Raw genomic sequence first — 15,959 nt, forward strand, 5'->3', positions numbered from 1 at the left:
ATTGTAGCTCAGTAACAATGCTAACAATAACAGTTCCACTGCCCTCCAATAAGTCCAACCCCTACTTAAAATCAGATTTGGTAATTGGTATCTAATACTAAAGATTTATTTTGCCCAAGTATTAGGGCATTTTTTCTTACTTACATGTACTTGCACATATTTTTTAACATCTATGTTTTTAAAGGTACATTCCAATTGTAGGAATTATATTAGACAAGAAAATGATTGTTGAAAGAGAAAAAAAACATATCATTTCAGCTATTTGTTTAAATCGCATTGTATTATGTAGTTTAAATTTTGCTGTGAAAATTTTAACTAATATATGAGAATGAGAAAGTATCTAATATTTATGTTAAATCATTATCAAACCGGGCATTGTGAGACCAGGAATGGTGTTGGCTATATGTATAAGAACTATAAGACTGTTGGGTATTATTGATTCAGCTGTACCTTGGGGTCAGCTTCCCACTGCTGGGATATATATCAGACATTAAAATTCAATTTGCCATCAGTTTGTGGGGCAGTAATGTAATAAAAACAGCCATCTATAGCCACCACTGGTGTATTGGTACAGGGTACTTAGCCTAATTAGTCAGTACACATTAATTAAGAGAGCTGTATGTAATGATATTAATATCCCAGTTCTGAGATCACTCAGAGCATTTAGTGTGAAATCCAGGATTTAATTATTTATTCTGGAGATTTATTTGTGTTGTTTTCTCTGTTTAAAGATTCCACATCACATGTGAACCACTCGGATCATCAGGAGCAGCCTACAAATGGAACTGGTGAGTACATAGTGATGATATTCCTCCCCACACTCTCTGTACTTTTAGTTTGTGTACTCTCCACTAGTGACACATACTCCTAGTGGAACACTAGTGACACCTATGTTGTGGTTTGTATTCCTAGTGGAACACTAGTGACACCTATGTTGTGGTTTGTACTCCTAGTGGAACATTAGTGACACCTATGTTGTGGTTTGTATTCCTAGTGGAACACTAGTGACACCTATGTTGTGGTTTGTACTCCTAGTGGAACACTAGTGACACCTATGTTGTGGTTTGTACTCGTCATGGAACACTAGTGACACCTATGTTGCGGTTGGTTCTCCTAGTGGAACACCAGTGACACCTATGTTGCGGTTGGTTCTCCTAGTGGAACACTAGTGACACCTATGTTGTGATTTGTACTCCTAGTGGAACACTAGTGACACCTATGTTGTGGTTGGTACTCCTAGTGGAACACTATAGTGACACCTATGTTGTGGTTTGTACTCCTAGTGGAACACTAGTGACACCTATGTTGTGGTTTGTACTCGTCATGGAACACTAGTGACACCTATGTTGCGGTTGGTTCTCCTAGTGGAACACCAGTGACACCTATGTTGCGGTTGGTTCTCCTAGTGGAACACTAGTGACACCTATGTTGTGGTTTGTACTCCTAGTGGAACACTAGTGACACCTATGTTGTGGTTTGTACTCCTAGTGGAACACTAGTGACACCTATGTTGTGGTTTGTACTCCTAGTGGAACACTAGTGACACCTATGTTGTGGTTTGTACTCCTAGTGGAACACTAGTGACACCTATGTTGTGGTTTGTACTCCTAGTGGAACACTAGTGACACTTATGTTGTGGTTGGTTCTCCTAGTGGAACACTAGTGACACCTATGTTGTGGTTGGTTCTCCTAGTGGAACTCTAGTGACACCTATGTTGTGGTTTGTACTCCTAGTGGAACACTAGTGACACCTATGTTGTTGTTGGTACTCCTAGTGGAACACTAGTGACACCTATGTTGTGGTTGGTTCTCCTAGTGGAACACTAGTGACACCTATGTTGTGTTTGGTTCTCCTAGTGGAACACTAGTGACACCTATGTTGTGATTTGTACTAATGGAACACAAGTGACACCTATGTTGTGGTTGGTACTCCAAGTGGAACACTAGTGACAACTATGTTGTGGTTGGTTCTCCTAGTGGAACACTAGTGACACCTATGTTTTGGTTTGTACTCCTAGTGGAACACTAGTGATTAGTGACACCTATGTTGTGGTTTGTACTCCAAGTGGAACACTAGTGCCACCTATGTTGTGGTATGTACTCCTAGTGGAACACTATAGTGACACCTATGTTGTGGTTGGTTCTCCAAGTGGAACACTAGTGACACCTATGTTGTGGTTTGTACTCCAAGTGGAACACCAGTGACACCTATGTTGCGGTTGGTTCTCCTAGTGGAACACTAGTGACACCTATGTTGTGGTTTGTACTCCAAGTGGAACACTAGTGACACTTATGTTGTGGTTGGTACTCCAAGTGGAACACTAGTGACACCTATGTTGTGGTTGGTACTCCAAGTGGAACACTAGTGACACCTATGTTGTGGTTGGTACTCCTAGTGGAACACAAGTGACACCTATGTTGTGGTTGGTACTCCAAGTGGAACACTAGTGACAACTATGTTGTGGTTGGTTCTCCTAGTGGAACACTAGTGACACCTATGTTGTGGTTGGTACTCCAAGTGGAACACTAGTGACACCTATGTTGTGGTTTGTACTCCTAGTGGAACACCAGTGACACCTATGTTGCGGTTGGTTCTCCTAGTGAAACACTAGTGACACCTATGTTGTGGTTTGTACTCCTAGTGGAACACTAGTGACACTTATGTTGTGGTTGGTTCTCCTAGTGGAACACTAGTGACACCTATGTTGTGGTTGGTTCTCCTAGTGGAACACTAGTGACACCTATGTTGTGGTTGGTACTCCAAGTGGAACACTAGTGACACCTATGTTGTGGTTTGTATTCCTAGTGGAACACTAGTGACACCTATGTTGTGGTTTGTACTCCTAGTGGAACACTAGTGACACTTATGTTGTGGTTGGTTCTCCTAGTGGAACACTAGTGACACCTATGTTGTGGTTGGTTCTCCTAGTGGAACACTAGTGACACCTATGTTGTGGTTGGTACTCCAAGTGGAACACTAGTGACACCTATGTTGTGGTTTGTATTCCTAGTGGAACACTAGTGACACCTATGTTGCGGTTTGTACTCGTCGTGGAACACTAGTGACACCTATGTTGTGTTTGGTTCTCCTAGTGGAACACTAGTGACACCTATGTTGTGATTTGTACTAATGGAACACAAGTGACACCTATGTTGTGGTTGGTACTCCAAGTGGAACACTAGTGACACCTATGTTGTGGTTTGTACTAATGGAACACTAGTGACACCTATGTTGTGGTTTGTACTCCTAGTGGAACACTAATGACTAGTGACACCTATGTTGTGGTTGGTACTCCAAGTGGAACACTAGTGACACCTATGTTGTGGTTTGTACTCCTAGTGGAACACTAGTGACACCTATGTTGTGGTTGGTACTCCAAGTGGAACACTAGTGACACCTATGTTGTGGTTTGTACTCCTAGTGGAACACTAGTGACACCTATGTTGTGGTTGGTACTCCAAGTGGAACACTAGTGACACCTATGTTGTGGTTTGTACTCCTAGTGGAACACTAGTGACACCTATGTTGTGGTTTGTACTCCTAGTGGAACACTAGTGACACCTATGTTGTGGTTTGTACTCCTAGTGGAACACTAGTGACTAGTGACACCTATGTTGTGGTTGGTACTCCAAGTGGAACACTAGTGACACCTATGTTGTGGTTGGTACTCCAAGTGGAACACTAGTGACACCTATGTTGTGGTTGGTACTCCAAGTGGAACACTAGTGACACCTATGTTGTGGTTGGTACTCCAAGTGGAACACTAGTGACACCTATGTTGCGGTTGGTTCTCCTAGTGGAACACTAGTGACACCTATGTTGTGGTTTGTATTCCTAGTGGAACTCTAGTGACACCTATGTTGTGGTTTGTACTCTTAGTGGAACACTAGTGACTAGTGACACCTATGTTGTGGTTTATACTCCTAGTGGAACACTAGTGACACCTATGTTGTGGTTGGTACTCCTAGTGGAACACTAGTGACACCTATGTTGTGGTTGGTACTCCAAGTGGAACACTAGTGACACCTATGTTGTGGTTGGTACTCCTAGTGGAACACTAGTGACACCTATGTTGTGGTTTGTACTAATGGAACACTAGTGACACCTATGTTGTGGTTTGTACTCCTAGTGGAACACTAGTGACACCTATGTTGTGGTTTGTACTCCTAGTGGAACACTAGTGACACCTATGTTGTGGTTTGCACTCCAAGTGGAACACTAGTGCCACCTATGTTGTGGTTTGTACTCCAAGTGGAACACTAGTGCCACCTATGTTGTGGTTTGTACTCCTAGTGGAACACTAGTGACACCTATGTTGTGGTTTGTACTCCTAGTGGAACACTAGTGACACCTATTTTATGGTTTGTTCTCCAAGTGGAACACTAGTGACACCTATGTTATGGTTTGTACTCCTAGTGGAACACTAGTGACACCTATGTTATGGTTTGTACTTCTAGTGGAACACTAGTGACACCTATGTTATGGTTTGTACTCCTAGTGGAACACTAGTGCCACCTATGTTACTTTCTGTGTTCTTTTTTTCTGACATCTGTTTTCATCCTTCTTTTCTTTTACTTTTCCTTACTTTTCCCATCTCCTTTCATTATCCTCATCATAACTAAATTCCTCACCTACTCCCCTGCCTCCCCCCTGCCTTCCCCTGCCTTCCCCTGAATTAGAGAGTATGGCCTAATGTATACCAGTGTTTGTGTGTAGAGTATCCAGCCATTTCATGGTCCAGTACATGCTGGCCAACAGGTTTGATGGGGATATAAACATAGCTCTGCAGTACCTAGTCCAGGATGTAAACTATAGTGGCCAGTTATTATCCTGAGTGGCCAGTGTAAAGTGTCCTCATCAGCTCTCATCAATACTAATGGTCAAACCTTATTGGAAGGTCAAACAATCTGGACAATATCTGTTATATTCTCTGAACAGGGACTGGATGCTGTGGCAATTATCTGTTGGTCAATGTTGAGAAGAGAATGGTCAGTCAGAATCCATACAGCCATGTCCATTAGTCATGGAAAATCTTCTGCTTCCAAGTGGTCAAGGAACTGCCATTGACACTTTAGTTGGCCAATCTTGAGATGGCTTGGAATCAATAATTTAGTGTGTGCCTGTGTGAAGTTTATTTATCTGAAGGCAGACAGCTTTATTCAAAATTAACCCAGACCATACAAGGATATTACTGGGCAGGGCAGCCTGGGAATGGGAATCAGTTAAGCAAAGCCTTGTTAGCTTTACAAGTTAACAACTCAAATGTTTATTTCTGATGTTCTTGTAATACAAGTAAGTATAGTCCAATCTGGTATCTTCAGTGGTAATTAAAAAAGATGATTTTTTTTGTCAGACTGATAAAAAAAAACATTCTTAGTCATTTTCTGTTGATGTACTTGAACTGGATTATTATGACAAATAGTTTGTTGATAAAGATTATATATTTAGAAGTTACAATGGTTATGGAGAATGAAATGACAGAAATTAAATTTCAGAATTAAAACCTTGTAAGTTAGCTGTCAGAATTATAAAAAAAAATCAGCTGCAATGATATCATGTAAGGTATGTTTTGTAATACATGTAATTTGATACATATCAGTTCAAAGATCAGAACTCAAAGAAAAGTTGATCCACATAATGTATTTTAAAGTGAAAATGAAAACAAAAGCCATTTGTTTATGCAATCCAGTTTAGTAATATAAGAATATAAGGAAATTAAACATGATATCAGCCTATCAACACAGAAGTTTGCTCTGGACCTTAATTTGTCAGAAAATCAAACATGATATCAGCCTATCAACACAGAAGTTTGCTCTGGACCTTAATGTGTCAGAAAATCAAACACGATACATGTATAAGCCTACAGAAGTTGTTATGTACATTGTATGTACATTGTATGTACATTGTATGAGGTTCATCAAATCTCTAATTTCTTGTTATGATGCTAATTTCAGCAGATTAAATCTTTAATAATTTAATATTTAATTCTCAGTTTTATTATATTTCTAAATGAATAATGTTGAGTCTAATTTCCAAGGTAGATGTTACCTAGAGTGAGGACAATATAGTCCCTGGTGAAGGGATAAACCCGACAGATTGTAACAGAGTATTGGTATTTCCGTACTTCTAATTAAAGAACATCCTATTTTTATGACCTTTCATCATAAAGTTGCTCAGTCTTTATAGAACTAAATCTTCTGTTATAATTAGAATTACAGTTGATTAATGGTCACTGGGTCTGATACTTGGACACTTCGAAAATAAAATTCATCACCACAAGTGAAAATCACTTCTGCCATCTTGGTCCAATTTGGTCTTAAATTTAGCATTGTTCTACTTTAGATGAAAATCAATTTTCCGTTTTCCATCTGGTTTTAAGGATGTTTGAGATGCTGTAAAATTCTTTGAAACCATTTACTTCTAATTCAAAATTTTGTCATTGGGTAGGTTTAAATACATGGAACGTGATGATATTTTTACTTGTAGTCCTGATATTTTTTTTTGCTGATTATAAAAAAAGCGTTGTCTCCAGGGCCTGTTTCTTCATGACCAATTAACTTACTGTTACTGTTAAACAACATAACATTTATAACATTTATAACATTTTGTTCTCCTCAGTAGATAATTGTTTCTGATTTAACATTGAAACATTCCCTCATTTTTAACTTCTTCTTCAGCTAACTACGGCAAACAAATGGATTACATGTTTAAAATTTTGTCCTAACAACTATTAGTGCAAATGTTTCCAACAAGGAAGCAGTCGCCTTAGGAAACCTTGTGAGTGAGGACAGAGTTAGATGACATCTGTTATATCATTTTGACCATTGTCCAGTTTTGCCCTAACAGCTGACTGCGTTCAGTGGATTATACTATTGACTATTTCACCAGATGATATGGATTATCGATATGTGGCCTGTAGGGAACTTAAGGACTAGTGTGTTGATATGGAGGTATGCCTTGACTTGGTCGAGGAGGGATAGTGTGTTGATATGGAGGTATGCCTTGACTTGGTCGAGGAGGGCTGCTATAATCCTGAGGCGGAAAAAGTCAGTGCTACAAAACCCGAGTCCCTATTGATTTTGTGAATTTGACTTCCATCTGCCCAGAAGTTTAAGCTTCACATTGGTATAGACTTATGCAGTGATGATAGAGGCATGGAATAGTTTTGTTTTGGATTTTCTCCAAGCATAGGCAGCTTGTAACGTCAGGTACCACTGTTTACAATATCCCTGGACTAATGTGGAACCAATCTCTAGCATGTCTAACATGTTGGTGCGTTTAGGATTTGTAATTCTCTGATAGCATGTGGAATTAATGTGGAGGAACCTAGTTGGATTTATCAAAACAGGAATTCCTGTTTCCTCGGAACTCCTCCCATGTGGATGTTGGGGATGTGGTGCGATACACATTTAAAGAGAAACAGTTCCTACATGTGCTGTTGATGTCAAGGTTGTAAACAATGTGTATTGACAGGTGTTAATGACTAAGCTGAAGTCTAAACAGTGACAAACCTTTTAACACCTCAACAGCAATTCTCTCTCCTTTCTGTTCTAACTTCTTTAAAATCGGGTAGAGTCACAATTTTGCAGTGCAGTTAAGTTCTGTGTTGGTTAAAGCTGTAATTCAGTTGCTGATTTGGATAAATATATTTTAATACTGATTTACATTGATGTACATATTCTAATAATGATTTAGATAAATGTGTACATTAGATGAAGCTGTACATATTTCAATACTGATTTTGATAAAGGTGTACATATTTCAATACATATTTAGATAAAGGTTATTGTACATATGTACTTAGGCACTTATGCAGATAAAGCTGTTTCGGTACTTGTCTAGATAAAGCTATTTCAGTATTGATCTATATAAAACTGTTTCAGTACTGGTCTAGATATTTCAGTACTTATGCAGATAAAGCTGTTTCAGTACTGGTCTCGATAAAACTGTTTCAGTACTTATGCAGATAAAGCTGTTTCAGTACTGGTATAGATAAAGCTGTTTCAGTACTTATGCAGATAAATCTGTTTCAGTACTGGTCTAGATAAAACTGTTTCAGTACTGATCTAGATAAAGCTGTTTCAGTACTTATTCTGATAAAGCTGTTTCAGTACTGATCTAGATAAAGCTGTTTTAGTCTTTTTCAGCATGATCTGGTTGACCTACTCCTATCAATCCTGACTTCTGAAAGTGTTCTTAATACTTTGAAAACCTATGTCTATGGCCATACTGGTTATATATCAATATTCTCTGTCAATTTCTTTTACAATGTTGTCAATACATGAAAGACAGCTGTTTCTATACTGTCCTGAAAAGTATACCACTGAACACAAACTCAGGACGGAAGTGTTGGGAGAATTCCCTAATTACTAGTAGATCTTTGATCGATGCACCGAAAAAGACAACGGGTCAGTTTTCTTTTGGTCTGCACGGTCTTATGATAACATCAAAAATAAGATGGTATACAATGCCATGTCTATTTATTGATGTATGATTTATCGGACGTTTTGTCCTGGTAACAGGGACTGAATAAGTCATTAGGTGGACTAACAATAAAGTACAGTAGATAATACAAGACACTGTAGATGATATAACTGTATATCTATGTAATATATACTCCAGTTCTGCTGGAGATTCTCATGTTCTGTACCTAATATTGCTTACAGGTTTTCAAAGTTCTGTCAGCTTAACCATTTCTGTTAGAATTAGGACTGGAGGAATCCTATATTGAAGACATATATTCCAGCTAGTATTAAGACTTGGGGAATCCCCTATAGTAGAGATATATCTCTCCCCCCCCCCCCCCCCCCCCCCCCCCCCTCCCTCCCCTAGTATTAAGACTTGGGGAATCCCCTATTGTAGAGATGTAACCCCATCCCCACCCTCCCTAGTATTAAGACTTGGGGAATCCCCTATTGTAGAGATATATCACTCCCTAGTATTAAGACTTGGGGAATCCCCTATTGTAGAGATATATCCCCCCTAGTATTAAGACTTAAGACTTGGGAAATCCCCTATTGTAGAGATATATCACCCCCTAGTATTAAGACTTGGGGAATCCCCAATTGTAGAGATATATCCCCCCCCCCCCCCCCCTTAGTATTAAGACTTTGGGAATCCCCTGTTGTAGAGATATATCCCCCCCCCCCCCCCCTAGTATTAAGACTTGGGGAATCCCCTATTGTAGAGATATATCCCCCCCCCCCCCCCCCCCCTAGTATTAAGACTTGGGGAATCCCCTATTGTAGAGATATATCCCCCCCCCCCCCCCCCCCCTTAGTATTAAGACTTTGGGAATCCCCTGTTGTAGAGATATATCCCCATCCCCCCCTAGTATTAAGACTTGGGGAATCCCCTATTGTAGAGATGTAACCCCACCCCCATCCCCACCCTCCCTAGTATTAAGACTTGGGGAATCCCCTATTGTAGAGATATATCACCCCCTAGTATTAAGACTTGGGGAATCCCCTATTGTATAGATAGATCACCCTCTACTTTTAGGTATTTGGAATCCCCTGTTCTAGATATGTATCCCCTCCTAGTTCTCCCAAACCTTCCAAAGGGTTATGGATTTTTCTAGCTGACTTTATCCCCAAGATCAGTGGTAGAATGCTGATAATAATATTGATTTCGACAGAACAATAAAACCACTCCTCCACCCCTTCCTTGTCTTCTTGACTAACCCTGTGTATTCCAGTCAGATTTGCTGAAGAGACGGTTACTGATGTTTCCATATTTAGTAATGGTCGCAAAAATAGATCACAAAATCAATATCTGACACAGATTTGTTAGGGAGTCAAGTTAATATGGTGTAATATTTTTACTGTTGATTTACTGGGTATGTACTTCTTCTGTTACACTAATTGGTAAAGACAAGCTCTCTAGTCCCTGTGGTAAGGTTACTGGAGACCTCTGTCATAGTCTCTGTGGTAAGGTTACTGGAGACCTCTGTCATAGTCTCTGTGGTAAGGTTACTGGAGACCTCTCTGTCATAGTCTCTGTGGTAAGGTTAATGGAGACCTCTGTCATAGTCTCTGTGGTAAGGTTACTGGAGACCTCTGTCATAGTCTCTGTGGTAAGGTTACTGGAGACCTCTCTGTCATAGTCTCTGTGGTAAGGTTACTGGAGACCTCTCTGTCATAGTCTCTGTGGTAAGGTTACTGGAGACCTCTGTCATAGTCTCTGTGGTAAGGTTACTGGAGACCTCTGTCATAGTTAGCTTATGGCATGGCGCAGCGTCCGTCGTCCGTCGTCTGTCGTCCGTCGTCCGTCCGTCAACTTTTCCTTTAAATCGCTACTAGTCCTAAACTACTCAGTGGGTTTTGACCAAATTTGGTCTGAAGCATCCTTGGGTGAAGGGGAACCAATTTTGTATAAACGGTGGGTCTGGCCCCCAGGGACCTTAGGGGCGGGGCCCAATAGGGGAAATATAGCAAATTCTTTAAAATCCTTCTTCTTCTGTAGAAATGAAGGGATGTGATTCATATTTGGTCTGAAGCATCCTTGGGTGAAGGGGAACCAATTTTGTATAAACGGTGGGTCTGGCCCCCCAGGGACCTTAGGGGCGGGGCCCAATAGGGGAAATATAGCAAATTCTTTAAAATCCTTCTTCTTCTGTAGAAATGAAGGGATGTGATTCATATTTGGTCTGAAGCATCCTTGGGTGAAGGAGAACCAATTTTGTATAAATGGTGGGTCTGGCCCCCAAGGGACCTTAGGGGCGGGGCCCAATAGGGGAAATATAGCAAATTCTTTAAAATCCTTCTTCTTCTGTAGAAATGAAGGGATTTGATTCATATTTGGTCTGAAGCATCCTTGGGTGAAGGGGAACCAATTTTGTATAAACGGTGGGTCTGGCCCCCCAGGGACCTTAGAGGCGGGGCCCAATAGGGGAAATATAGCAAATTCTTTAAAATCCTTCTTCTTCTGTAGAAATGAAGGGATGTGATTCATATTTGGTCTGAAGCATCCTTGGGTGAAGGGGAACCAATTTTGTATAAACGGTGGGTCTGGCCCCCCCAAGGGCCTTAGGGGCGGGGCCCAATAGGGGAAATATAGCAAATTCTTTAAAATCCTTCTTCTTCTGTAGAAATGAAGGGATTTGTTTCATATTTAGTCTGAAGCATCCTTGGGTGAAGGGGAACCAATTTTGTATAAACGGTGGGTCTGGCCCCCCAGGGGCCTTAGTGGCGGGGCCCAATAGGGGAAATATAGCAAATTCTTTAAAATCCTTCTTCTTCTGTAGAAATGAAGGGATTTGATTCATATTTGGTCTGAAGCATCCTTGGGTGAAGGAGAACCAATTTTGTATAAACGGTGGGTCTGGCCCCCCAGAGGCCTGGGGGGTGGGGCCCCAATAGGGGAATATAGCATATTCTTTAAAATCCTTCTTCTTCTGCAGGAATAAAGGGATTTGATCCATGTTTGGTCTGAAGCATCCTTGGGTGAAGGGGAACCAATTTTGTATAAACAGTGGGTCTGGCCTCCCAGGGGCCTGAGGGGCGGGGCCCAATAGGGGAAATAAAGCAAATTCTTTGAAATCCTTCTTTGTTCCGTAGGAATAAAAGGATTTGATCCATATTTGGTCTGAAACATCCTTGGGTGAAGAGGAACCAATTTTGTATAAACGGTTGGTCTGGCCCCCAATGGCCTGACAGGCGGGGCCCAATAGGGGAAATAGGGTTAATCCTTTAAATTGCTACTAGTCATAAAGTTATGAATGAATTTAAACCAAATTTGGTCAGGAACATTCTTGGGAGAAGGGGAACAGAGTTTGTATAAATTTTTACTCTGAATCCCCAGGGGCCTGAGGGATGGGGCCAAATAGGGGAAATAAAGATTAGTCTTTAAATCGCTTCTCGTCATAAAGTTTTTAATGGATTTTAACTAGATTTGGTCAGGAACATCCTTGGGGGAAGGGGAACAGAGTTTGTATAAATTTTTACTCTGAACCCCCAGGGGCCTGAGGGGCCGGGCCCAATAGGGGAAATAGGGTTAATCTTTTAAATCACTACTAGTCATAAAGTTATGAATGAATTAGAATCAAATTTGGTCAGGAACATCCTTGGGAGAAGGAGAAACAGAGTTTGTATAAATTTTTACTCTGAATCCCCAGGGGCCTGAGGGACGGGGCCAAATAGGGGAAATAAAGATTAGTCTTTAAATCGCTTCTCGTCATAAAGTTTTTAATGGATTTTAACTAGATTTGGTCAGGAACATTCTTGGGGGAAGGGGAACAGAGTTTGTATAATTTTTACTCTGAACCCCCAGGGGCCTGAGGGGCCGGGCCCAATAGGGGAAATAGGGTTAATCTTTTAAATCACTACTTGTCATAAAGTTATGAATGAATTAGAACCAAATTTGGTCAGGAACATCCTTGGGGGAGGGGAACAGAGTTTGTATAAATTTTACTCTGAACCCCCAGGGGCCTGAGGGGCGGAGTCTAAGAGGGGAAATAGGTGTTAATCCTTTAAATTGCTACTAGTCGTAAAGTTATGAATGAATTTGAACCAAATTTGGTCAGGAACATCCTTGGGAGAAGGGGAACCGTGTTTGTATAAATTTTTACTCTGAACCCCCAGGGGCATTAGGGGTGGGGCCCAAAAAGGAAAATAGGGGTTTATCCTATGAATCGCTATTTATCATAAAGTTATGTATGGATTTGAACCAAATTTGGTCTGGAATATCCTTGGGGGAAGAGGGGAAAGAAAGTTTATGTAAATATTGGCTCTGACCCCCAAGGGGCCTGAAGGGTGGGGCCAAATAGGGGAAATAGAGATCTGTCTTTATATCGCTCCTAGTCATAAAGTTTTAAATGGATTTGAACCCAATTTGGTCAAAAACATCCTTGGTGAAAAGGGGAACAGGTTTTGCATAAATGGTTACTGTGACCCTCCATCCCATAACTATGTATAACATCGTTGGACATTAAGGGATAAACACAATTCTGATGTAAAAATAGGCCCAAGAGTCTTTCCCCACCCTAAGGGACTTAGTTTCTTCGAACACAATTAGGTTGTAAAAATAATCCATAGGGTCTTTCAGTCCCTTAGAGAGTATGTGTATTAACAATTTGAACATGAACATTATTTTGACATTTGGTCAAAACCAACCAGGTGAGCGATACAGGCCCCATGGGCCTCTTGTCTCTGTGGTAAGGTTACTGGAGACCTCTGTCATAGTCCCTGTGGTAAGGTTACTGGAGACCTCTCTGTCATAGTCTCTGTGGTAAGGTTACTGGAGACCTCTGTCATAGTCTCTGTGGTAAGGTTACTGGAGACCTCTGTCATAGTCTCTGTGGTAAGGTTACTGGAGACCTCTGTCATAGTCTCTGTGGTAAGGTTACTGGAGACCTCTCTGTCATAGTCTCTGTGGTAAGGTTACTGGAGACCTCTCTGTCATAGTCTCTGTGGTAAGGTTACTGGAGACCTCTCTGTCATAGTCTCTGTGGTAAGGTTACTGGAGACCTCTCTGTCATAGTCCCTGTGGTAAGGTTACTGGAGACCTCTCTGTCATAGTCTCTGTGGTAAGGTTACTGGAGACCTCTGTCATAGTCTCTGTGGTAAGGTTACTGGAGACCTCTGTCATAGTCTCTGTGGTAAGATTACTAGAGACTATTTAATAATGGACAAAAATCCTTCATGTCTGCATTGTCCATACCTGTTCAAATTTGTTTTCTTAATTTTTTCTTTTGTTACCAACAGATTACCCCGCCCACCTGTACAAAGAACTGTTAGACAGTTTAGTCACTGACGAATCTAAAACATCTCCACAGAAGGATGGTCATGTGACTATTCACGATTCTCCAGCTGATCATGGTAGTCCAAATGTATCAGGTGACAAATTCACCACTTCCAAAAATGTGGCCTCAATCTGGAAACCAGGGGGCGGGTCAGATGTCGTAAGGAAGGGGTATAAGCCAGTCCAAATAACCTCGGACAAATCTCCTTCTGACAGACCTTCTGTAGGACACACGGAAACATCTCCAATCGGACAGACAGATCTGCCAGATAATTCTCAGCCTCAGTCTATAAGACAGGTATTTAGTTAGAAGTACTATCAAAATGTAATGATTACAACATTTTTATTAAAAATTTTAAAAATGTATTCAACATATTGATATCGACAATAATATGATAATATTCTTATGCTTTGAAACTTGCTCCACATACATGTATGCATTCCCAATTCAGTATTAAAACTGTTAAATCCATAATTCATGCATGGAAAGTCACATCATTAGGACTAATGCCTAGGTATATTTTGATGTACAGAACTACCTGTCAAGAAGAACTTGTCTATAAATTCATTTTTGTTGTTTAGCAGAAGGATATTGGTGCATTAATTTCCAAGGAGGTAAGAAATTGGAAACCTCAGCCGGAAGAAAAAGTCCCTAACTCTGGGACTTCCGATGAGAGAATCCCACAAACACAGGCTTGGGCAGAAAACAATCACTTTATCCAACCAGAGCCTTACTCAGAACCCTATTCCGATCCATATCCGGAACCTTTCACTGAGCAAGTGCCAGATCCGGTATCAAGACCGGACCCACAGCCAGCGAGGTCTGGCAAGTCCAGGGAACATTCGACCAGTAGTGCATTTGGACGTGAGGGTGCCGAGGAGGAGGAAGATATGAATCATCTACCCCCCACACAGAGCCCCTTCATCACCCTTCTACAGAAGAGTAGACGTAAGCAATGTCCATGTGTAGACGCTTTATGAGAGCTAATATTTTGCGTGAATTTTTTCATGGTAGCCAAATCTACGATAAAAATTGAAATGAGTGTGATAAGAATGTGTTGATCCGAATTTACTGGCTTTACATGTCATTGGTTATGATAGCTGAAATATAAAACAAATATTATATCAGCTATGTCTCCCATTCTGAGACAGAAATATTGTGTCCATTTTCTGGTACTTTTTGTCTGTCATTTTGAGATAGGAATGTGGTGTTCTGATATCAATGTGTGAGTGTCTGTCATTAGAGAAATATAGTGTAAAGGTGTCGTGTTTTCGGACATGTCTATCATTGATCATTTTAGACTGAGGTGTGGTTGTCTGTTGAAATTCACACACATTTCTATATCTTACCTTATCTAGAAATAGATGTGTATGTAAATGTTGGTGACAGCTGTTCACAAGTTCTAGATTTTCATCAACTTAATTTGTATATGTGATCACTATGTAAATCTGGTGTCTTATGTAGCTTAAGCTATCCAACAATATTCCCAGAGCTAACATGTAGTCTGTGTTTTACAAACATTTGGATCTGAGAAACCAATGCATAAAGTATCATATTTCTTTAAGATACACTGGAAACAATTTAGCCCCACATCAGATGGTTGGGTAGATATATACACTGATAGGTAATCAGATTGTCTTCTTCAGCTACAAATAACCTTAAAGTTTTTAGGTCATCTGACCAGAAGGGTCAGGATGACCTATAGTCATCATGCTTCGTCCGTCGTCGTGCGCCGTCCGCCGTCTGCCGTGCGCCGTGCGTCGTGCGTCGTGCGTAAACTTTTCACATTTCAAACTTCTTCTCAAGTTCCACCAGTGGGATTGAGCTGAAACTTGCCTGAAATGATCCTGAGATGGTCCTGACCAAGTGTTGTTATTTTTCGGGTAGGTCCGAAATCCAAGATGGCCGCCATAGCCGCCATTTTGAAAACACATTTTAAACTTCTTCTCATGTTCCACCAGTGCTATTGAGCTGAAACTTGCCTGAAATGATCCTGAGATGGTCCTGACCAAGTGTTGTTATTTTTCGGGTAGGTCCGAAATCCAAGATGGCCGCCAGAGCCGCCATCTTGAAAAACACATTTTAAACTTCTTCTCCAGTTCCACCAGTGCTATTAAGCTGAAACTTGCCTGAAATGATCCTGATATGATCCTGACCAAGTGTTGTTATTTTTTGGGTTGGTCTGAATCCAAGATGGCCGCCGTGGCCGCCATCTTG

The 15,959-nt window shown here is 40.8% G+C and overlaps 1 protein-coding gene across 15 annotated transcripts in view; it reads left to right on the plus strand.

The window, feature by feature from the left end:
* Window positions 1-15,959, plus strand: part of LOC117331777 — a 184,221-nt gene that overhangs the window by 92,831 nt on the left and 75,431 nt on the right. For 14 of the 15 annotated variants that reach the window (XM_033890658.1, XM_033890682.1, XM_033890699.1 and 11 more), the window contains 3 exons: window positions 732-788; window positions 13,705-14,039; window positions 14,324-14,690. In XM_033890658.1, coding sequence (XP_033746549.1) covers window positions 732-788; window positions 13,705-14,039; window positions 14,324-14,690 — 759 coding nt within the window. The remainder of the gene's footprint in view (window positions 1-731; window positions 789-13,704; window positions 14,040-14,323; window positions 14,691-15,959) is intronic. The other variant, XM_033890665.1, reaches the window with a different exon arrangement.

The sequence above is a fragment of the Pecten maximus genome, chromosome 1 (genome assembly GCF_902652985.1).
Source record: "Pecten maximus chromosome 1, xPecMax1.1, whole genome shotgun sequence".
Taxonomy (NCBI): Eukaryota; Metazoa; Mollusca; class Bivalvia; order Pectinida; family Pectinidae; genus Pecten; species Pecten maximus.